At 40.5% G+C, this 23,446-nt stretch overlaps 2 protein-coding genes across 2 annotated transcripts; one reads left to right on the top strand and one right to left on the bottom strand.

Moving 5' to 3' along the window:
* Positions 1-8,612: 8,612 nt before the first annotated feature.
* Positions 8,613-10,590, top strand: IL17D (interleukin 17D). The gene has a single exon (XM_009327778.1). The coding sequence runs from the start codon at positions 8,613-8,615 to the stop codon at positions 8,955-8,957; it is 345 nt and encodes a 114-aa protein (XP_009326053.1). The 3' UTR covers positions 8,958-10,590.
* Positions 10,591-14,543: 3,953 nt separating this feature from the next.
* On the bottom strand, positions 14,544-22,506 carry N6AMT2 (N-6 adenine-specific DNA methyltransferase 2 (putative)). Its single transcript, XM_009327777.1, has 4 exons — positions 22,352-22,506; positions 21,359-21,441; positions 20,419-20,699; positions 14,544-16,768 (listed from the first exon to the last, which is right to left on the bottom strand). The coding sequence occupies exons 1-4, from the start codon at positions 22,499-22,501 to the stop codon at positions 16,641-16,643; spliced, it is 642 nt and encodes a 213-aa protein (XP_009326052.1). The 5' UTR covers positions 22,502-22,506; the 3' UTR covers positions 14,544-16,640.
* Between the last annotated feature and the right edge of the window lie 940 nt (positions 22,507-23,446).

Below are 23,446 nucleotides of genomic sequence, written 5' to 3'. Positions count from 1 at the left end.
GGCTTGCTGTCCAGTTTGCTGTAGGAGTGTAGGCAAGGAATGAATACTGCAGTTTTCTACATCTGTGTTTTCAACCTACGCTTTGCAAACCCCCCTCCCCTGAGGTGGAACAGGGGCTAACAGACTATTTTTAAGGGGACATAAAAATAACTAAGTAAAGTAAATCTGTTGTTAGGCTGGTTAATACACAAAACAAGGGTCTGCACTTCTGTAGGGAATTCTGGAAAAGCTTGGAAACCACTAATCTAGAACACTAAACCCAGTGATCTAGAACACTAAACCCAGAATGATCACATTCTCGCTATCAAGTCTTCTGGTAGTTCTGTGTGAATAAGACCGACAGAATTGGGTTCTCTGCTTTCAGCTTTCTGTAAAGACACTGCAGACAACAGGAAGCTAAAACATGCACAAGCTTAAAAGGAACTGACTTTCTTCCTACTTTCTGTACCTTACCATTCGTATATACCTTGATGCAGTTACTGTGTATTCAGCAAACTTAAATATCTCCTTGTTAGTGATCTCCAATAAACATTTATTTTGTGGCATGGTTTTTGCCCGCTTTTAGTTTAAGAAGTAATCCTACTGACAGAAAAATGGTTTATTTGCTCAATAAGCCTTTCATAAACAAAGTATTTTTAGAAATAGTATTTTTAGTAATACATTTTGTGTAAGCAGACTGAGGAGTTTTTAAGCTACCTAAGCATGCAAAAAGCAAGTATGACGAACGGAACACCTACCATTAGGCTCAGGTATTTTTTACATTGGTTTTGCCAAATCCTAGTGCTATCAGAAAATTGTTCTTCTGGTCTGAAAACAGTGCCTTCCATGCTCACATCTGTATTGGGCAGGTATTTATTTTCAGTTGGAGCTCTGTATAGGCTTACTTTTTAACAGAGAACCAGCTGCTATTTGGGGCCTGGCTTACAAAAAGTTTATTAAGAAACTGTAAATCCACTGTGCTTTTCATCAAAATGTTTTCAAACAGACCATTAACCATTCATATACAAGTAACTTGATGACATCGCCAAGCTAGAAATTTTAAAAGATAGTGAAAGAAAAGTATTACACCATTAAAGGCAAAATCTAAAATTATATTTTGGGGAAAAATAGTTCCTGTAGGGTGCAGAGGCCTGAGTACACTGTCTAGTTAACAGGTCTCATTTACAGCTTTTTTCTCTCGACCACATTTTTACTGTATCATTAGTGTGCAATGAGACAGCGACATTGCAAGATGTGCAATGAAAGTGTAAAATATGAAATTGCTCATTATGAACAGTAATGTGCATTTGCTATTGCAACCTGCTATTTCATAGATTTTGAAGCCAGATAAAAGCATTATGCAGATCTGGTCTGATCTGTGGTGTTCACCCAGTTACCCTGGGAGCAAGCTCCCAAATCCCATTAGAGCTACTTCATACCTTTAAAAAGGACATGCAATTCCCCATTAAAGATTGCAAGTAATGGCACATTACATCTTGTCAATGGTTAACCAATTTCACTTACACAGTCCCAACAATTTCTTCTCCATGGCTGGGGTGTTAATCTGAAAGACTGCATACAGCTCTCTTCTGTAATACAGAACTTTCTTGACAAGCCTACTTACATTTAATTCTTTTAATCTTTCCTCATAAATTGCTCCCCTTCACTCATTCGTTGCTGTCTCCTGAACTGCCTCCTGAATCACCAGCTCAGAAATTCATTGTAGGCAGCCTCCTCTTGTACACCTTGATAGAACACCCCTCAAAACATGAATTTGACTATTTGAAACTTGCATCAAGATGCCTGCCCCGTTTCGGCATGTCTCACAGGCATCCTGCTCTCCAACTTCTTTTCTGCCCTGGAAGAGTAACAGTGTGATTGATGTCTGCTCTATGCATAAAGGGTCCTTTTTCTTTTTGACCTGCATTTTAATGTCTGAGATACTTCATGCTGTTTCTCTGTCTTCATTGGTGTTGCAGCAGTTCCCATTGTTACCATCTGCAGATTTCATTAACATACTGTTTATACTCCCTATTCCAGGTCATTAATAATAAAGATATTAAGTCTGGCTCTACTTACCTTCCCCTGCATATCTCCCTAGGCACCTGTTCCCGGCTGTTTAACACTGCTTCTTGTAATTCTTCTGCTCACATGACAGTTCAGTTCAAGTCAACTGAAATTTTTTCATATCAGCATTTGTGAGAAAGAATCAAATATATTACTTAGAGATCTGTGTATAACATTCACCCTCCTGCATCGCATATATCCAAGTTTGTCTTTCTATTTAAGTGTGGAAGAATTAGGTTTGATTGACTCAAAGTTCAGATAATCCTTGTGTGGCTTCTTTCCTTGTCTTTGTTCTGTGCTTACTATTTATCTTCTGTTACTTGGTCTTTAATTTGGTTATACAAAAATCAAGACTTTTAGATCATTTTTGGCTTGCTGCAACCCAGAGACACAGGAGTTGCACATGGATTGCACCACAGATCCATCTGGTCCACGATCTTGCTGCTGGCAGCAACCAACAGTTGGTATTTGAGGCAAAAGTTAGAGGAAAAATATTAGTTCATCTGCCTGATACTGAAATTCCATCCTGATGGCCACAGGAGATCAGTATGTAAGTCCGAGCACAAAGTTTAATCACCCAAATCGCTCTTCACCCTGCAGAGCTACGAAGAGACAGCAGAATGCCCTGAAGTCAGTTGAGTGGAGTGAAATCTTGAGCATACTGGATTTGCTGAGCACTTCAGGAAGTTGGTCTAAGAATTACCAAGGTTTTTTAAAAAACAGAGCCAGCGGCAGAAGCTCTGCCATGAAGTCATCATGACATGAAATCATCAGGCTGTGTGCCATCTATCCAGAAGTTGTATTACATGTATATTGTATTAGTAGTATTACATGGACAGCCAATGAAATCCAGAAAGCCTGCTTGTACAAGGAGGTACTGGCAAGGGCCATGGTCCTTGGCTATTGCTACAGTTCACAGTTGCTTTACAAGAGTTAGTGATACAGGTTGTCTTACCACCTACAGATCCCTGCTGACAGCACAGGATGGGTGTTGCTTGTTAAAATTTAGAGAAGCCATAAGCATGGTGAATCTTTGCCAATGCAAGCTCAGCTGCAGAGATGCACACCCAAGTTGTTCATGGATGAGAGCCGTTATAAAAAGGATTAATTTTAAATGCGTGCCTAAATGTTTGCAGGGTCTGATCATAAATCTCAGAGTAATGGTTGAAAAATCTGATCCCACTGAAGGCAACAACGCGTTTACAGGTAGTGTTGATTTGTGATTCCATTCATAGTGCTGCAGAGCACAGGTGCCATTCGTTAGTCAGCTGTATACCTCAGCTCTAATTTTATTCTCTGTTGTCTTAAGGTTATAATAGCATTCATAGCTAGTTTGTAGGAATACATTCAGAGTCTTCTGCAAACACACTTCTGCATGAATTTAGCAAAAATTATTTATGTGTATTCAAGAAGTCATTCCCATTTCTGAATTTCCAAATCTCATGGCTTCTGTGTCTGTCTCTGGGGCCTAATCCTGCATTTACTAAGGGTTCATTTACAGAGATTTAACTTTTATTGTCAGTGTTGATCTGATCATGAAATCCCATAGTAGCTAGTCCCTCTCTCAAACATTGCCCAGCTTGGTTTTTCTGCTTTTCAAAATCCAGTTTCAGTTTATAAGCATCCTTGGTTTAGTGCTCATCTACATAAAATCTTAATGAAAGTAATACAGGCAAGTCTTTTTTTACTGGTAAAAGCCAAGCTTGTTTGCAGTGCTTTTGAAAAAAGTCATACAAGAGGGCTTTCCTTTAAATGATACTCTGATGATTTTCAAGAACCTTATCCAAGACATTTTCCAGGATTTAGCATTATCATGTGGCACAGTGTGCATATCCTAAAGATGCAGCCGAGGGAAAGAATACAAGGGGACACAGAACTGCTACCCTTTTTATTTGAGTACATGTTCATACAACTGTTCAGAAAAACACTGTTAGCACTAGGCTATTTTATGCAAGCACTGTACTTACTACCTGTATATAAAACAAACTAAGCATAATGTGAACAAAAGAACACCTGCTATAAAGAGATAAATGTCTTGCCAAGAGGGGAAGAAAAAGTTGTTAGCTCTTAATCCTGTAAGTATTCAGAGTGCAAAGTAAAGGGATGATGATCTGCTTACTAGACTTCTGGTAACATCCAGCTGTTAGCCTAGTGCTAACAGTGATTTTCTGAAGAGTCAGCTTGTATCTGCCTGCCCCAGCACAATATCTGACCCACTGGATTTAGAAGCTTGGAAACGATGAAGTGATAATATTATTAAAAATACTACATATGAAAGTAGCAGTACAGGACAAGACAGATGAAGTCTTTGCAAGAGTTTTACTTCTGACAGAAACTTTTCTCTTGAGTTTCCAGGCTGAGTACATAAACGGCAGGAAGTTTGTTTTTCACTGGGAGCTCTCAAAGCACTTGTAGGGTCATAAGGAAAAGCAGCCTAGAACTAGTCACACTTCATTAGCAGTTCCAGTTCAGTACAAACCTGCTGCTTGTTCCAGCAGATCGAAACATAGCAGCCCAGCATAGCTCACTGCTCCTGTCAATTGTAAATCAGGCGCGCTGGCTAGGCAGAGTTAGCCTTACATACCAGTAACCTGAGTTCACAGGACAAGGGCAACCCTCATTTGAAATGATTGGGCTGTCTAGTTTGCAGCAGTGGCCACAGCAAATGACACAAGGATGCAGGGGACACTTTGGTGCCAGTGGAAAGTTGCACTTCTCTGGTTCTCCACCACTCTTCCCCGCTGCTTCTGTTGTGTCCACCCCAGTTAGGTGCATCTTTCAGTACTTACAGGAAGGAGTCAGTGGGAACTTGGGAGTATGTGTTTTATCAAGTTAATTAACCTGATCAAACATGTTTGCCCTGTTCTAAGAGAAGACATAAAAACATGACTTGTAGTGCTTGGAGTAATGGAGATCCATCTAACTACAGCAGCTGAGGCTGCGGTCATTACATGCACAGAGTGATTATGTTCAATACGTGAAAACAGAGGAAGCGGGTCACACAACTGCATTTATACAGCTAGGTTGCTGGTGTCAGTTAGCAGTTCAGACCCAAATCGGGCTGGGTTGCCTAGAAAGATGAAAATGAGGCTTTAGGTATACGGCCTTTCTTAACAGGTTTGAGCTGAAGATGCAGAACCTTGGATATGGCTCCAAAGTTCAGTGACATTTGAGTTCAGCGTTTAATTTCAGGAAGCATTACTTAGAGTCTTCAGCCTTCAAGTTCTGGTCTGGATGCAAAACCACATCTGTATTTTAGATCCATCTTTGGGTTTGGATCCTCTCTGATTCCTTCCAATCCTTACACGATGGAGTAGAGGTATCTACAGCAAACTTAGCAATACAAGAGATTTTTCTATAGAAAGTAGAAAACCACACCATCCTTTGAAAAAAACCCTCATTCATACCTGACTTTTGCCACATGGGAATTTGGAGGGGAAGCTTGTTGTAGACCATGATTCCAGTGACAGTGTTCTCTCGTTATTAGTGAAAACTCTTATGTTTGCATCCAGAAACATGTTCATGCTTTCCAGTAACATCATAAACCGGGTCCTAGAGATAATGCAGTAGAGGAAATACCAATGACTTGACATAGGGTGTGTTTAACAATCCACCACTGAAATTATTCACACTTGAGTTTGAAATGGGAATGTATCATGGGAGAAAAGCCTGTATTCCACTTTATTCTCTTCTGCTGGCTACCAGACATTTTATTTCACATTGGTGTGAGGTCCTGTAACATGAGGATATTTCCTGGGGAAAGCAAGCAAGTATAAATGGGACAGGGAAGCTTTGCAAAAAATATCTGTGATATCACAGATGTCTGGCTATGAGAGAACTGGTCAGATTTTTCTGTGAGGAAAACAAATTCCTTAAAAAGACAAAGAATCGAGATTATATTGCCATTGCAAAAAAAAAAAAAGAAAACAAAAAGTCTCTTTTCTTTGATGACAGGATAATCAAGTTTGCATTTGGCTAAAGCTGTGATTCCAGATTTGTTTTAACCTGATAAACTGGTGATACTTCTGAAAAGGGCAGCTCCCTTCTGTCCCCATCTGCAGCTGCTTGTTCACACTGGCTTGTTTGTGTAGGGCTCTGTGTACATGTGGCAAGACAGCTGAAGGACCGAAATCCAGCTTTTGATGAAGTTACTTTTCAGTTGGATGAATTCCCAGATCGATCCTGTGACCAGAAGAACATCAGCATCAGCCCAAGGGCGGAGGCGAGAGGGAGAACCAGGCTGCCTGTTTTGGCAAGTGCGGATTTTGTTGACTAGAAGTGACTGTGCAATCACAGCTTGAGGCAGACTTATGCTGCCCCTTCCACAGCTGAAGCCTCTTCTCATCTCAGAGACCACCTGAAAAGATAAAAGGCTAAAAGGCTAATGCTTTGATACCCAAGGACGTGGTACAAACCCTGGAAAACACAATTTAGGAATCACTTTAGATCTGTTTCAGTTTTCAAAATCGGTTATTTTGAAACTGCTGTGGGAAGGGGGGAATTGTATACTCAGTAGTTTGTATCATCCCATAAATAATTATATTGATGACAGGTATTTAATTTATTCATTTTTCTTACGTAATTGACCCACTTCATCAACTCTGTGGTGATCCTATCCTGATCCCAAATAGAGGATGGCTTAAAACCCAGTGCAAGAAGTTTTACTGTTTTTGCAGCACTTCACATCACAGTAAACGTTACAGGCTTGCACATTTTCTTTCATATCAAATCTTTGACTGTTACTCAGTTTTTTAGCCTCAGCTGCTGTAATTTCCTGGCCAAACATGGGAAATGATTGATTTAGTTTGCAAGAAAAAAATGCTCCGCTTCACTGTTAGGAAAAGTTACCAAGTAAAGAGGTGGTGAAATACTGCAAACACAGCTTCTGGGCAGGCTGAGGAACGCCTCTGAAGGTTTTCAAGAACAGGCTGGACAAACATGGGCAAATAGATCTCAGTTTGCCTGATGGAGGCATTTGGACTACGTGAGCTCCCAACGTGTCTTCACGCTCTCTGTGTGCCAGTAACAGCCTGTAGGATACTTCCATTGTGCACCGTGTGTAGGTCTAACCATCTACTGTGTAAAAGTAGGAGCAGGGGGAGAGGCCGGAAAAGGGTTTTCTGTTAGCTGACAGGTGGGTAAGTTCTTCTGATAACATACTCGGGGTCAGCATCCTCCCAAAGGGGGGACAGGCTCTGCAGGAGGAGCACCGACAGGTAGCTGGTGGTGCTTCTGGGCTGAACGCTTCTCCAGCCAGAGCGAGCCGTCATCCCTCTCCAGCTGGACAGTGCAACCATTGCTGAAGCAGGCCTAGTTTTGTAACAGTGTGAGAGCAGAAGATGGTCTGGAGGAAGCTAACGGGTACAAAGAGGACAGCTGGTATAGGAGCTAAACATAATAAAAAATCCTCTTTTTCTGAAGGTGCAAACATCTTTTCTAGAATAATGACACACAGATGTAATAATGTACAAGTTACAGCCATGCCCAGCAATTACTTCCAGTATAAGCAGGAAAAGCAGGTAAAAAACAAAGCAACAAATACATCACCACCACAATAAGCAGTGTGGCTACACACTCTAGTACGTGTACTCTGCTGTGTACTTAGTCTTTTTATTTCAAAAAATAAGCAGACTTTATCAGCTTTTACTCTCTTCGCTAAAAACAATGGCTATAGGTCAGCCAGGATCTGTATGACCTGAGCCCATAGTATCACATCTTTGTTTCTGCGTCCAGTAACATCCAGAGAGGAATGTTGGAACTTGGACTTTGTTGGTCCAAGCTGTACTCAGGTTACAAGCTTTCCAGCTCCTACTAATCAGGAATTTCCAGAGACAGGGCATTAATAAGCAAAAAGAAAGGGTCAAACAACAAACTTAAGACAACAAAAAATAGAGGCTATACTCTTGAAGCTTTGGGGTGATGCTTTACATCAAAATGTAGCAGAAGAGGGCAGAAAAAAACATTAACTTTGCAGTTTATCTCAGTGTGGGCATGCAAATGTTACTCTTCTCTGGTTAGAGGAAGAAGCAGTGGAGGTGAATTAGAGAAAGAAATACAGAATTCTGCTTTCAAGAGGAAGGCACCTTTATAACCCCAAGTATACTAGGGAGCAAAAACTATTGCAGAAATAATAGTACAGTTTAATTCTATTTAAATATAAAATTTTAAAACACCGTGTCATAGCTTCAACAATAACAATGTTAACAAGGACTTGTACCAATTTTTGAAGAACTCAAGGCAGATCAAAAGTTTGGAAATGCTCAAGTGTCCTTTTTAATGCTTTACTTACCCATTCAGTCCAAAATGCAAAACTTACTCTGCTTAAACCCCTGAATCTCACATTTTAGAAAGCCAGTCACTTCATACTTCAGTGTGCACTGTGGGACCTGATCAGTTCCAGGAGTTGTTCATGTTTTTTCTTTACACTTTACAAATAAGAAGCCAGACAGCAACAGCTACAGCTGTTTTTCCTAGCAAAGAAAACAAAAACATTATATAAATGTTTACGGTCAAATCACATTATAATAACATTTTCCAGATGAATATATCTACTTTTAGAGATACTAATGAATATTTATTATTTGCTTCCCTATAGAATTTCGTATGATCCCACAAGATATCCTAAATACATTCCTGAAGCATACTGTCTGTGCAAAGGCTGCCTCATGGGGATCTTTGGCGAGGAGAATTTTCACTTCCGCAGCACCCCTGTGTACATGCCAACAGTCATCCTCCGTCGCACGTCCTCGTGTGCTGGGGGCCGTTATGTCTACACAGAAGATTACGTCACTATCCCAGTGGGCTGCACTTGTGTACCTGAGCAAGAAAAAGAGGCCGAAAGTGTAAATTCCAGCATAGATAAACAGGAAATGAAGTTGCTGGTAAGCCAGAACAAGCCATCATCAGAATGAATAATATATGAAGAGTCGTGTTACAGTATTGGCTTCACATCATCATTTCACCACCTCAGGAAACTGCACCACAGCAGCAAACACATTGACTTACCCTCTTTTTCTACTTACAGTTATTTCAGTTACAAGATGGAAAGTTTTGTCCAGTCACTCAGATTATTAGAGATGACAATTCATGTTAAGAACTTACTGAGTTCATGTAAGTACTCGTTGCAAATTCCAAAGTAGCTTTTTTTTTCATTAGAGCAGAACATTTTATCCTTGCTTATTCACAGTAAATTTTAGAAGATGATGCAACTGTAAGACACGCTAGCTACTACTATAGCAGACTACTGGTTGTAGATATTTTTAAGGAATCTCTTATACTCTACTTCTAAATACTCTTATATAAAAATCACATAGCTGCCATACATGTGCCAAGGATAATTTCTCAGGCTGGGAGAGCCTTCTTTTGTGTTGCATATCTCAACTCCAAGCAGTGTTCTTGGCTGTTATATCTTTGGCTATTTATACATGACAGCAAGGAAACCTTTGCTGAGTTTAAGTCATTCATGAAACCATATTCTATGAGTTTGCTATTTTTAAACTTGCCAAATTGCTAAGGGTACAAACGCGTTGAGAAAAAGCATGCTGGAATATTGTAAAACTGCAGTGGGCTTTTCTGATGTGGACTAAGTCTAATTACACAGAAAATATCAATTAGAAAAAACACAGTTTGGGTCCCAAGAATTCTGTATTAGATTGCATTCATTATTAACCGCTTAACTGTTTCTTGTGACAAAACTGTACTCTGTACAGTTGAAAGGTCAAAACCTTTTTCATGTTAGGAGAGGAGATTCCCCATTAAAAGTAATAAGTACAAAGGATAGGCTTCATTTCAGGAACACTGCAGATCAGTAAACAGGCTAGGTCTTAACTTCTAGATCCTACAGGGGTCATTGAGGTGAATCCCAGCCAATCCAAACTTGTTAAATCCAACTGATTTATACAATTAGTGTTACTCATTTTTCCCTGTGCTACACATAACAGACAATCGCCTGCAAAATATGCTAGTCTGCAGAAGAGCAGTTTTCCATCTTTGCAGCTTACAGGAACTTGATGGCAAGTCCTAACTGGAAACCCTAGATACACAAAAACTTGCATTTCCAGAACAAGAGACTGAAGGTTGGCTCAGTCTGGTGAATGAGAATCAGGAATAATCAGGCATACTTTGCATGACCGTAACTCCTGAGGGCCACAGTCACCAAAGTTGATAAATCTCTGAATGCACAGCAGAGAACATCTTTTACAGTTGAAGGGCCATGACTGCGGTAGCATTACAAAAAAGAATAATCACCATATGCAGCAATGTATTTGCTACATCAAGAATCTCAAAATTGGGCTTAATTCATAGAGGAGAAAGTCCCTACGCTACACAAACACACACTCCTTTGGAGTGTTGTTGGATGAAGAATGGAAAGACTGAGCTAAACAGAATTAACAAGTTAAACAGAGAATGAAAATCCTATGACAATTCCTTGTCTTGGTGCATAATTATTGACTGTGCTCTTTATGACTCAGTCTGGTATAATAGTATTTTTATAGTGCAATCAGTATAGCTTCTTATAAAGCCTAAAACAACTTTAAGAACTCCGGAAACCAATAAAAGATTCCCATCACAATGTCAGAGTGAAGTTTATAACCGCGTTTCTTGTGCAGATGCTTTTCCACAATTCTGTTTGTTTTCTGATCTGTGTTTCCTCAAATTGTGATGCTTCTACTCAAGGGGATTCTCAAAGGAGGGTTCAAAGAAGATCTTAAAGTGTTTATACTACTCAGGGAACAGGTAATTGCCTAGCTGCTGCCAGCAATTAAAGCTAGTTACCTGTTCCCTGGAGAATGTAAATACTTGAAGCAATTACAGCCATTTTTCCTTCGTCCTGATGTGGAAGAACTTCTCACCCTCTGAGAAGAGGGAAATGGTAATCAAAGACAGAGGGGCTCAAAAGGGAAGCAGACCCGCAAAACTGGAGAAACTGCATTAGATGATGCTTCAACAGTCTTAAGATCTTACAGTTTCACTATTAAATTGTGGTTTTTTTTTTTCTCCACACACACTCTTTAGACAGGGTGAAGTTGTACCTTCAGACTCCACAGCATAGAAAGCAAGGTCTTCACAGTAAAAGGCAGTAAAAAAACCCCAAAACAACAAAAAAATCCCAAACCACACAGCCCTTAACATTTAGTAAATACGCAGAAGGGCTACCAGCTAAAGCTCTGGCTAAACACTGCCCTCCAGCAAAACTCATCTGTCTGCCCACACACTTCTGTTTTACAAGTTTGTCTGCAACAAATTAGTTACTAGAGCACATGGATTTATTTGCTTGATGTGGAGAAAAAAAAAATCTCACTTTTTGTTGCAACACTCTTGTCCTGCAGGCATAAATTATGGAGTCAGTTTGAAGTTTTCAAGTAACTAGAGCATGTTCTGAGAATTCCTGGGAGTCACAGGCTAAGATCAGGTAAATGGAACACAATCGGTTTTGCCAATCCAGAAAAACAGATGCTTTAGCTTACATATAGCTTCAGGAATTGGATGACTGAAAGGAAAGTGTTACAGAACTGCAAAACCTCAGTGGATCAATAGATTATGTATGTTGGCGACCTCCTTCTCATACTGCAACAAGTGCAGAAAGCTTCCTATGGTTACAGGCAACCTCGTGTTATCTTACGCAGAAGCCAGTTTCCCTTTTTTAATTCTCGCCCTCTTCTCTCTTCTGTGACAGACATTTTAGCTGAGCCAATTTGCTTCCCGATCCAGCTTTCCAGTTAGGTGTCTCTTAAAAGCTATGTTTATGTTTTAGCATGAGTAACTGTTTGATAATAATTTGTTAGTGAACAACTGTTTGTTAATACTTAACATCAAGAACTATTAGCTACACAAACATTTATTAACCTTCAAAATATCCTTCCATATATAAACCCTCTCCACATTACTCATGTGGAAAAGGTTGAGTATTGAATGTAGTTTGTATTTGTTTGGAATTTTTTTTTTTTAAAGAGATCATCACATCATGGATTTATATCAGTTTCACTTCAACCGTGGTGTGACATTTTCCAGCTTCTAGCCTGCTGGTTACAGCTGCTGCAGCCTTGCCTTTAATTTGCATGGGGGAGGGACGGTTCGTTGGAGTTGCTTCAAGGCTCACAAACTGTTGACACAAGGCAGACATGAAATGCCTCATTGAACCAACTCCAGGCCCAATAAATGCAAACAATTCAAAGCTGAAACTCTCTGGCAGCTGCAGCTGATTTGAGAAAATTTTTGTTGTGCCAGGAAAATCTTTTCCTTCAATGAGGTTGTCCCTGGAATACATTAGGAGCCACAAAACACAGAACAATATCCTTGCTAAAGAGATTATTTTCTTCTCTGTAGTATCACTTAAGATGGGTTGGAAAATTCATGTCATTCAGGAAGATTGAGAAGAGGCTGAGATGCTAGTTTTGGTTTACTAGCCAGTCATTACATGAAGGTGTCTGAATAGGCAGAGGTCTACAGCTGCAAGTAAACGTGAAATCGCGTGGGGGAACATGAACGTGAACATGAAAGCAGCAAGGGAAAAAGGCTGTGATGTGCTCAGAAAGTATAAACACCCATTAATCTCGCTGGGATTAGGGAACAGCCACAACTACCTGGACTAGGGCACATGAGGGAGATCTCATCAATCCTACATGTTTTGCTGAGTAGTGGCATGAGCTACCACCGGTTTTGCTGTACTCCCATCTAAGGAGGCTGCAGAACACAAGTAGACCCAGACACCGGCTGACGAGGGGCTTCTGCAACCCGAACCCAGCTGCCCTGTTTCCCACCTCACTGCACGGCACTGGGGCTGTGCTGTGCAGGTAACTGAGGGAGGGTGACAAAACCAACCATCGGAGGTATTTCCCACTTGTTCTGGTACAGAGGGGCACGGGCGGAGGGGCGGAGACAACCGTGTGGTACAGACAGGCTAACTGTGCAACATCGAGCTGAGAGCAACACCATTTTTAACGGGAAGTGCAGATTAGATCTTAATGGAAGCAGTGTCTTGGACTTCATGCAACAGCATTTCTAGAAATGTTTCATTTGTCATCTGGGGTGAGGTGCAGGCCGCTGCAGTGTATTCTCTTTCACCTACAGCCATCAGCCTGTGCACAAGACCCCAGGTTTCCTCTGCCAAGTGTCACGTTCATACCGACAGCAGGGCATTGAGATGTCCTGCTGCTGCAGTGCCTGTTAGTGCAGCCAAGAAGCTGTAGCACATACAACTCTGCAGTCATAAATGCCACTGGAAAAGCAGCATGGTGGTAACACTCCACCACAGGCTGTTCCAATAGAAAGTCCATCCATGAGACATCCACAATAAAGCAAGTCAATCACTACTTGACACTGAAGGGTTTTTTTGTAATTCTATTACAGAAAAAAGAGAGATTTTGCTGTCACATAGTATTTCTTAAAGTTACTGCGATGGCACAAAGTACAAATTCACTATGAATTTTTGTGACTTGCAGCCTTCTCAGAAACACGGCCACTTCCTTGGAAACAAGTATGACAAAAATAGTTTACCTCCTATTATTGATGAAGGCTGTGAATGCCACTAGTCAAGCTCTACTTGGGCAGCTGCCTGCGCTCACCAGGCTTTTAAGAGGAAAGCCGGTGGACAACGGGCTGCTCTGTTGAGTGCATCTACACAGATTCACATGTACCCTCATTTCATAATCGTGCATCTTCACAGTGCCTCTTTTCAAAGCCATCTGACCTACATGTGAGAAGTAGCAGTTATTTTCTCGGTGAACTGAATTTCTTGGTACAACTGAATGGTGTACTTTTATTTTTTTAAGAGAGGTCTCTGATGAAGTCAGCAAACTTGTTTTTTAATTCTGATACAGAGAGCCCAACACCACACATTTACCAAAATGAAAGAGACAACTGAAGGAATTAATAGCAAAGCAGCAACATAGGTGAAGCTTGTATTTGAACAGCATGTTCTAATTTAGGTGGGTGGTGGGGGAAGAATATCATCCCTTCTGGCAATCATACCTGTCCCACTTGAAGCCTTTACGTAGTTAAAAATAAAGTTTCAGGAGTTACTTCATTGTCTCCATCTGCTTGGTGTGCAAGACATTGAGGTAATAAACAAAACAGTTTACAATTGTGAAGTATAGATTTGTGCCAATACCTATGCATTTAACATTCTGGTTTGCTTCATTTTGAAACTGGCCACGTAGAAGTAACGGCACAGCCTCCTGGAAAACAGCTAAACCCAGCTGCGTGTCACCTGCGGGCAGTCATTTTCAGGGGGGGATTCTGGCTTTATTGGGCTCAGCAGCAAGGAAGGCTTCTGGTTCGAGAGGCAAAACTGTGTCAGCTGTGGGCTCACGGAGACTGCCAGAAGAGCCCGGTCTCCGCTCTCCCTGCGAGCTCTGCCCCTGCTGCACTTTCCTCGTTTTAACAATACCTATTACCAGCCTGATAGAAACCGAGGCGTGTGAAAGAGAAAGAAAACTGGTATCATTAAACTCAGGAACACTATACGGGGGAAGAGGGGGGAGGAAACAGCAGATACAAAATGTGAGGAGGGAAAAGCCTTAAGAAGTGAACAGATTTCTTGGAAAATGGGGAAGAGAGCAACAGTGGCTTGGACAGGTATTTATGAACCAGTGTTGTGTCCAGCTCAGGAAGCACAATCTTCTGAGTGCGGAGAGAGGATTATATTCCATCTATGTTATTCCTGCTCATTTATTTACTCCACCAGATGGGAATATCTGCATCCAAACAGCAGAAACACACAGAAACATGAGTATTATCTCTACCTTATTAAAAGTCTTGTCTCACAAGCTTAATCAGGTTTATCCCCACCGCAAAATAGATTTCTTAATACTTCATTTTAGGTGCTTCATTTTGTAGATGCAGCATTTCTGTTAGCCTTTTACACAATCCCAATATATAAATATGGCATATAAAGACAAGTATTTATGTTTTGTATAGTACATTTATAGCTGATGAAACTGTTGAGTGCCTTGGAATTTATGAACCACCTTTCACCCAAAAATACATTAGTGGTGTAGTCAAAAGGTTAGTCAAAACCGGCTTTAAAAATTTCCCAGTTACCAAAAAGCTCTACTGTCCCAAAGCAAAGTTTTTCTAATGTATCATCTATTTTGATTGAAATATAGCCGAAACCTTGTATATAAAATTTAACATTTGTCTTTTAGAAACAGTGGGAGTTTATCAATACATCATGTTATACCTCAGTGGCTTTGTAAGATTCAATGATTTTTAAGATGCTTCTATTCTACTGCTCTGCTGCTGCCTGTGGAACAGGAGGCAAAGATAAAACTGGGCAATTGGAAAAAAAGGACTGTTCTTGTCACTACAAACTTGACATCATCTTTAGCTTGATATTGAAATCTGCTAAAAAGCAGGCACTGTATTTAATCAGATCCATTACGATTCAAGATTTAAGGGACTAACATGATACTACAGAAGTATCTCATAACCAACAGTAACTCAGAGTGACAACCCGTGAACACGGTCTAATGCAAGGACTGGCTGATGTGTTGCATTTTTATTTAGTAATTACTTCATATTCAGGTGATTTGGCCTGACTAATGTACAGGATTCTTAATGAAAGTAAAGCTCTCTCTGATGGGGAAATCCTTATTGTCGTTTTTTCAAGGAGACATCACGTTTATACCACCTCTGGAGATCAGTTTAACTGGTAAATAGAACAGCCTAGTTGTGTGGTTTTCTAAAAGCTCATGACTTTCTGTTGTGCTAACACATACATCATAAAATAAATGTGCCGTACTTCTGCAAAGAGACGTTTAACAACTTACATTACTTCTTCTCTAGTACAGCATGCATACATACATACGCAAGTTTATATGGTGGTAAGTGATGACAAAATAGATCTTATCTTTTTCCAAAAGAAAGCCTGGGTTTGTGACAAGGCTTTAGAGAAAAGGTGAAATAATAACCACAAGTTTTTAAAAAGCCAGTCTGGCAACAATAGTGGATAGTAGGTCTTATCTTACTTGGCAACTGGTAGATAGTTCTGATTATTATTAAAAGCAACTGGAGAGGCCTCCCCAGAAGGAGACCTATTTTCTCTTCTAGTTATCCTTTATAAAAACATCAGCCAGCTGGATAATGAATCTGAAAACACATGACACATTCAGAACATCTCTCAATCCTTTTATTAAGGGAGCATCTCTCAAGGTTGAAAGGAGACCACTATTCATGCTCTTTCAACCATCCACTAGCTACCAAGTCATCAGTTCTGATGCAATGACGATTCTGATGTCTGTGAGGCAAGCACCTATGTGTTGTCATAAGCCAACCAGCTAAAATCACTTCAGAAAGGTCACTGAAGAGTCCTTGAATGGTAAAAACTACCAGTTAGAATGAAACTCTAACAGAGAAGTTCCCATTGTCCAGCACCTGCATTGTTTGGTCCCCGTTTACCTAACAGGTAAGATACAAAACACAGTAACTGCAAATGCTTACACATTTAAAAGACAGAGGCTGTCACACCATGTTGATTGAAGCTAGCCCAGAAAACAGTACTTGGAGCTGAGTATTTCAGCACTGAGAAATGTAGAGTCACTGATAAAAAACAGAAAGGAGCTTGACTGAAAAAGTTGTAGATCTTCATATGAGAATCAGTCCAGTCCAGAAGCATAGTTCACGTAACATCGAAATTCATTGGCTAAATTTCGCGAGTGTTTTGGAATAAACTTGCATATCTTCACACCAAGATGCTTTGCTGCCTGTTCCTCCATGATTGCACCTGCAGCAAAAATAATTAGTATTCGATAAGAAAAACATAACAGAATGTTTGGGCTTTTTTAATAGCTCCTCCCAAACACATATGTATATAGTCTGCTTTTTTTTTTAAGGAAGCAAGGCTTAAAGCAGCTATGCTGTCAGCCCTCTTTAACAACTGAATCTATTGGGAAATTTAAAATAAATCTGAAAGAATGGAAGACGCCCCAAAGAAATGAATGTTTGAGAAGTTTCATAAAAATAGGTAGAGGGTGTCATGGTTTAACCCCAGCCGGCAACTGAGCACCACACAGCTGCTTGGCTCACTCACCCCCCGGTGGGATGGGGAAGAGAATCGAAAGAGTAAAAGTGAGAAAACTCATGGGTTGAGATAAAGACAGTTTAATAGGTAAAGCAAAAGCCGCGCACACAAGCAAAGCAAAACCAGGAATTCATTCACTACTTCCCATCGGCAGGCAGGTGTTCAGCCATCTCCAGGAAAGCAGGGCTCCATCACATGTAACGGTTACTTGGGAAGACAAACGCCATCACTCCAAACGTCCCCCCCTTCCTCCTTCTTCCCCCAGCTTTATATGCTGAGCATGACGTCACATGGTATGGAATATCCCTTTGGCCAGTTGGGGGCAGCTGTCCTGGCTGTGTCCCCTCCCAACTTCTTGTGCACCCCCAGCCTACTCACTGGTGGGATGGTGTGAGAAGCAGAAAAGGCCTTGACTCTGTGTAAGCACTGCTCAGCAGTACCTAAAACATCCCTGTATTATCAGCAGTGTTTCCAGCACAAATCCAAAACACAGCCCCATACTAGCTACTATGAAGAAAATTAACTTCATCCCAGCCAAAACCAGCACGACTAGTTAGTCTTTTTTAGTTTTTGTTGTCTTGAAACCTGATGTTCAACCAAGATGATGCTGGCAGCAAGCACAGAAAATGTCCAAAGTCAGTTGGCAGCTTAGTATTAAGCCCAAAAATCGTGTTCCAACTCCTAGTAGGAAGCGGAAAGATGTTGCAAGAGTACTGTGCAAGTGCCAAGAAGAACTTGAATATCAAGTTCTGTAATTTACCTGATATGCAGAGGAGTAATTATTCACAAGGCAAGTGGAGCACAGGATAAATTTAGTGTTATCTCAAGCCATGCACCACTGCATCTTGGAAATGTGCCTAATCCTAGTTCTGTAGAGAATTAGCTCTGGATTAACTTCACCAGCAGAAACCTGTCTTAGATCTGCCTGGGAAACATCTGGAGATCGCAACCTTTGACACGAGCTTTGTGTAGGAATAAGGGTACCTACTGGTCAGAGCATTGGTACATTCTAGCTATCCCAAACTGTACCATGGCACCATGAACAACTGTAGTGACAAAGTGGCATGAAGTGGAAATGACATGATGTTTTCCTGGCATAAAATGGGGACCAAATTTGACCTCAACTGTTTGAAGTTAATGACTGTTGTAACTGTGTAAGAGTGGCCAGAGTCCTCTTTTTAAAGCATATTCAGCCAAAGGTGGATCTTTGGAACAAAAAGCTAACTTATCACAGAGATGGATGTAGGCACAGCAGTCTGTCTCCTGCTTACGCTTCTTTTCAGTGCCTGTTCCCCAGGTGGGCTTGGCAGCACTGGGCTAAGCACCAAAGTTTCCAATACGTGGCAGAACTAAGCGTCTTAAAATGGAATTGACAACAGATAGGCCCAGTTCTGTGATGACTGAAGAAAACTGGTATTAGAAACTTGTAAGAGCTGCTTTGCCAGGCTGCTGGGACCACTAACAGAACAGACACTGTTCAAATGAGAATGTTTGCCGTGCAGAGAGCCAGTTACCCGTATGCAGTGTTGCAATATTGCCGTTGCAGAGCTAGATTTTGTATCCTGTGTGGTTAAATCCCACATATCTCTGATTCAAGACTTCAGACATATTCAGGTTGGGGATCTGCAGCCCAGAACTTTCTGCTGGGCTGGTTGCCCGTAGTTCACACTGGAGTTCCAGCCTGTCCAGTACAGCGGCACAGAAACAGCAGCGATGCCCTGGCCAGCTGCCAGCCCAGGCGCATGGCCACTGCTGTTATCAAAATGTTCCCAGGCACAACACAGTAAGATGATAAGCAGTACGGCAAGTAGTGAAAGCAAAAAGCAGCCACTAACGAGCACCAGACTCTAATATACAGTAAGGCAAGCAAGCCCCATGGCAAGCACAGGAGCCTGCCAATTAATAGCTAAACAGCAATAACGGCTATAAATTCGATCTAGCACATTCCAATCAAACCTGTCGTTATCTCAAACCCTCCAAGCTCCACGTTGGGTGCCTGGCGATTCTCTTCCCCCATCCCACTGCGGGGGGGACTGAGCAAGGGGCTGTGTGGTGCTTAGTTGCCGGCTGGGGTTAAACCATGACAGAGGGTAAGATCAGTGCCCCTTTTATAGAAAACAGAAACTTGAACTCAATCTTCTTGCTACATGCCAAAGAAATTACATGGTAGGGAGCCATGGGAAATGCAAACAGATTACGTATACTCTTCCACTTAAATAAACCGTAGTGCAGTATTTACAGCTACACACTGAGAAATCACTTCCTTGAGCAGTATTTCTCAAACTTTGTAAACTGAAGGACGACCTATCCATTTTAGGGAAAAAAATTCTGAGAACCGTCCTTGTGCATGACTGCCATGTGCAATTAAACAAAGAAGTGGGCTTTCTATGGCCATATATTATTTTAATTTTTTTTTATTTTGCCTGCTTTGTTGACTTCCCTCGAATTGTATGTATAGAGGGGTTTTGTCCTTTGTTTTTTTGCAAAAGTTTCCTGGATGTCTTCAGATGTCTTGTAATAAGATTACAGTTTAAGAAACACCATGACTAAGGCAGATACTCATAGCTTCTTAAACCAGCAAGTGCATCTTCATAAAGAAGGACCTGCAAGTACAGTTGGTAAGTTATCCAGTTTCACTGCTCTTATCACTGGTTTTTAATTCCTCCTGCTGTATTTCAGTGCCTAAGATCTCCTTACTTGAATCACAGTGGCAGAATCCCCTCATACATTCATTCACATTACAATTTCTATGTTTACCAGTAAGGACAGGTAATATGAAAATAAGAAAAAGTTGACTTCATTTTTCTTTTCAAGACTTGGCTAAAATTATCCCACTTTACTCAGCAAAGGCCATTCCAACCTATTTGTCATTCTTTCTACTTAGCTCACCTTAGATGCTAAGTAGTATGTGGCAGCTGAAATCCTGCAGCTACTGACACGTTTAAAAAAATCACAAATTCGTAAGATTATTGCATAAGACATTAACAATAAGTTGCACCTACGTTTGTCATACCCGGATTTCAATCATTGCAATTATAAAGAGTGGCCCTTTTACATGAAAAAAAATATTTCTGGAACTCTGCAGGATGATCTTATAATTCTTCAAAAATTTAGTAAAACTGATAATGCCATATGAAAAAAGTACTGACTTCAACCATTAAAAAACACATGCCTTCAGTTTAAATAAAGGTTGAACTAAAGTATTCCAATACAAAGCTTAGGAAACATATTCCTCCTTGAATTAATGATAAACTAGTATTATTGAGTTAGTATTTTTCTCACTTAAGTAAGTTTGTCTTTTGAGAGAGAGAAAAAGATGCGTAATGGTTACCTAATATTTTTCTTAATTATACCTGTGCAAAGCAGAATCTTTCCTTTTGTTAAGTATTTGATGGTCTCTGCAGTTTTTTTAAGACATTCCTCAGAGAGATAGGGAGGATCTGCTATTACGATGTCAAAACTGTGTGGCAGGAGATTTTCAGGTAAGTTCAAAGGGTGGTTGTAATCATAGAAGATAAATTCTTCTCCATATACAGAAAACCTTCTGTCGTACTCCAGTATACACACTGAAAAATCTTTACCATCCTGTTCTTTCAGTTTCTGGTACACACTTGGTGCACTAACACATGCTATCCTGAAAAAGAGACAATAACTTAGAATATTAATTTAAAAGGCAAACAAACAACAACAAAAAAACCCCTACAGCAGTCCTCAGGACTGCTTTGGGAAAACATTTTAAACATTAGTCCCAAAAAAGGGCTATTCTTCCTCCATTCTAACAAATAATTACTTTAGTAACAGAGTTTTAAGTATTAAAGCCATTACCTATTCAACCTCCATGCTGCACAAAGACCTTAAGCTTAACTACAGAGAAAATCTTGTTTCAGAACAGCAAAGAAATATACTTGAAAACTTAAAAATTAAAAATTACTCCTTATAGAAATAGGAAGAAAACCAAGTTTTTCCATTTGTTCTACAGAAACATTGTATGAAAACAGAGAAAAGAATTACAGGTCATTAATATACTCTGGAGCTCTTTGTATTTCTCAAAAAATAAAAAGATTCATAGTAAACTTTTACAAGGCAGAGCCTACAACATTCAATGAAATGCTAAATGGTAAGATCAGTATGAACTATTAGTTAATAACAGCAAAGCATTTCTGCAATATCTCAATTGAACAAAGATGAAGTACAATGAGTAATGAATTAAACTGCATGTTCTGTCTACATAGTAGAAACAAAATATTTACAGAAAAGACATGTTAAATCTACAACGTAATTATTAAAACCTACCTGCCACCTTTTCCAGCTGCCACAACTGCTTCATTAGCCAGGCATGATGCAGTTTCATCGCTGTACCAAAACTGGCTCAGTTGCTGGGAAAGATAACACACAATTACAAACAACATCAAATCTTCTGACTGTGCTATGTACAGTTAGGTGTGGTGAGTCATATTTGAAGAAAACCAAAATCCACAGCAACTTCTCAGTTCACAAACTGCAAAGCTGGAAAGGTGACTATTTTCCTGACAGTCTTTTTACTTCTGTAATCCAGCGACACACAGCAGGTAGCTTACACTGTGTGTTTCCAAAGCATTTACTGCAGTATCAGGAAAACCAAGTATTGCAAAATCACTGACGAGGTTAGTTCAAACCCAGTGTGCAGATGCACAATATTTATGTGCTCTTAAATTGAGTTACTTTACCAGAAGAGGAAAAAGGAACTTGAAAAGGGACAGTATAGAAGGAAATAAAGGATAAAAGTACTAAATCAGAAGAGATCAGAAAAAGGAAGAGTAAAAAAAAAACAACCCAGAGACAAATCAAAAATCAGTCTGTCAGAAGGAAAAAAACCAGCAAAGCAGCCATCCACAAAACCAAAGAAATAAAACACAGAAAGAAAAATTATGTGAAAGGAAAGATCACTTGATCTTGTTACACTGTGTTTGTCTCAAACTCAGGGAAGAATCTTTACTACCTTCACATGTCAGGCTGGAGTTAAAATTTCCAGAAGGGATAGATGCTTCTATTGGCAGCTTTATTCCCTCTCCACGTAATTTCAGTTTGTACCCCCCCCCCACGTAGAACAGACAACTATACCCAGATTTAATATTAAAGCAAATATCCCTACAATGTTACTGTCCATGAATAGTTTGATTTTGCTACTCTAGGAACATCTTGAGTATTCCCCTTTTTAATTTCATTTCATTATCCATCCACAAAAGACACTCGGTAAAGGCTACTCCTCTAACCCTGCTTCATTCATTGAAATTTACAGTTTCTTACCCAGTCTTCTTCTATTGAGCCAATGGAATATTGATTAAACCCTTGGGAGGTCTTCATGCCCTCTCTCTGCTGCTGTTCCAGATAGAACTCCTGGAGGGCAGCCAACGTATGGGATGAAAGCTGGGGAATGTCATCATCATCATCATCCATTTTTCTAGACATCAACCGGAGAAAAAAAAAATTAAATTAACCCTTTTCAACGGGGAACGCTTTTAATAACGGCATAGTCTCCTGAGGTAAAACAACCTCCACCGACGATGCAGACTTAGTCTAACAGATAACTAGGAAAACCTCCTAACAAGAGAAAACATATTCCCTCTACTTAGGAGCTCTTAAACCAGCGAGAGGCAGATTGGAATAACATGTCTTCAGAGAGAATTCAGGAACAGCAGCAACACTGTTCCCTTTCTATACAACACAGATTTGGCTTGTATTCTTACAGGAAAGTTGTCATTACAGTTCTTGATTTCCTGAATCCATATACCTTTTTTGTATCAGCCTGCAGAAAAAAAAAATCTTTAGTGGATTTGGCAAATCCTATAGAAATTATTCTCTTCCCTCCTAGAAATAATGATAGCTACTGGTCATTCCTTCCCATGTCCAAAAGTCACACAATTCTGACTCAAAAACACTTGCGTTGCCTAGGGTGAGGCAGTCAGCCCCATGCATTATGACTGCCTCTGCTAAGAAAAAAAGGAGGGTAATTGTCGTAGCGATTCCCTTCTGAGGGGAACAGAGGGCCCAATACGCCAACCGGACCCGTCCCACAGGGAAATCTGCTGCCTCCCTGGGGCCCAGGTCAGAGACATTACTAGGAAACTCCCTGGTCTGGTACGGCCTTCCGACTACTACCTGCTGTTGGTTATACAGGCTGGCAGCGATGAGGTTGCAGAGAGAAGTCCTGAAGCGATCAAAAGGGACTTCAGGGCACTGGGGAGAGTGGTTGAAGGATCGGGAGCACAGGTAGTGTTTTCCTCAATCCCTACAGTGGCAGGGAAGGACACTGCAAGGAACAGGAAAACACACCTGATCAACACGTGGCTCAGGGGCTGGTGCCATTGGAGGAATTTTGGCTTTTTTGATCATGGGGAGGTT

This window comes from Pygoscelis adeliae, unplaced genomic scaffold (genome assembly GCF_000699105.1).
Source record: "Pygoscelis adeliae isolate BGI_AS28 unplaced genomic scaffold, ASM69910v1 Scaffold14, whole genome shotgun sequence".
Taxonomy (NCBI): Eukaryota; Metazoa; Chordata; class Aves; order Sphenisciformes; family Spheniscidae; genus Pygoscelis; species Pygoscelis adeliae.
This window is presented reverse-complemented; position numbering and strand designations above follow the sequence as displayed.

Coding starts and splice junctions, on each gene's coding strand:
- IL17D (XM_009327778.1), top strand. CDS start 8,613: ATGAATATTTATTATTTGCTTCCCTATAGAATTTCGTATGATCCCACA.
- N6AMT2 (XM_009327777.1), bottom strand. CDS start 22,501: ATGGATGATGATGATGATGACATTCCCCAGCTTTCATCCCATACGTTG. Junction 20,700..21,358: donor GCAGCTGGAAAAGGTGGCAG/GTAGGTTTTAAT, acceptor TCTCTTTTTCAG/GATAGCATGTGTTAGTGCAC. Junction 16,769..20,418: donor AAAGATTCTGCTTTGCACAG/GTATAATTAAGA, acceptor TTTTTGCTGCAG/GTGCAATCATGGAGGAACAG.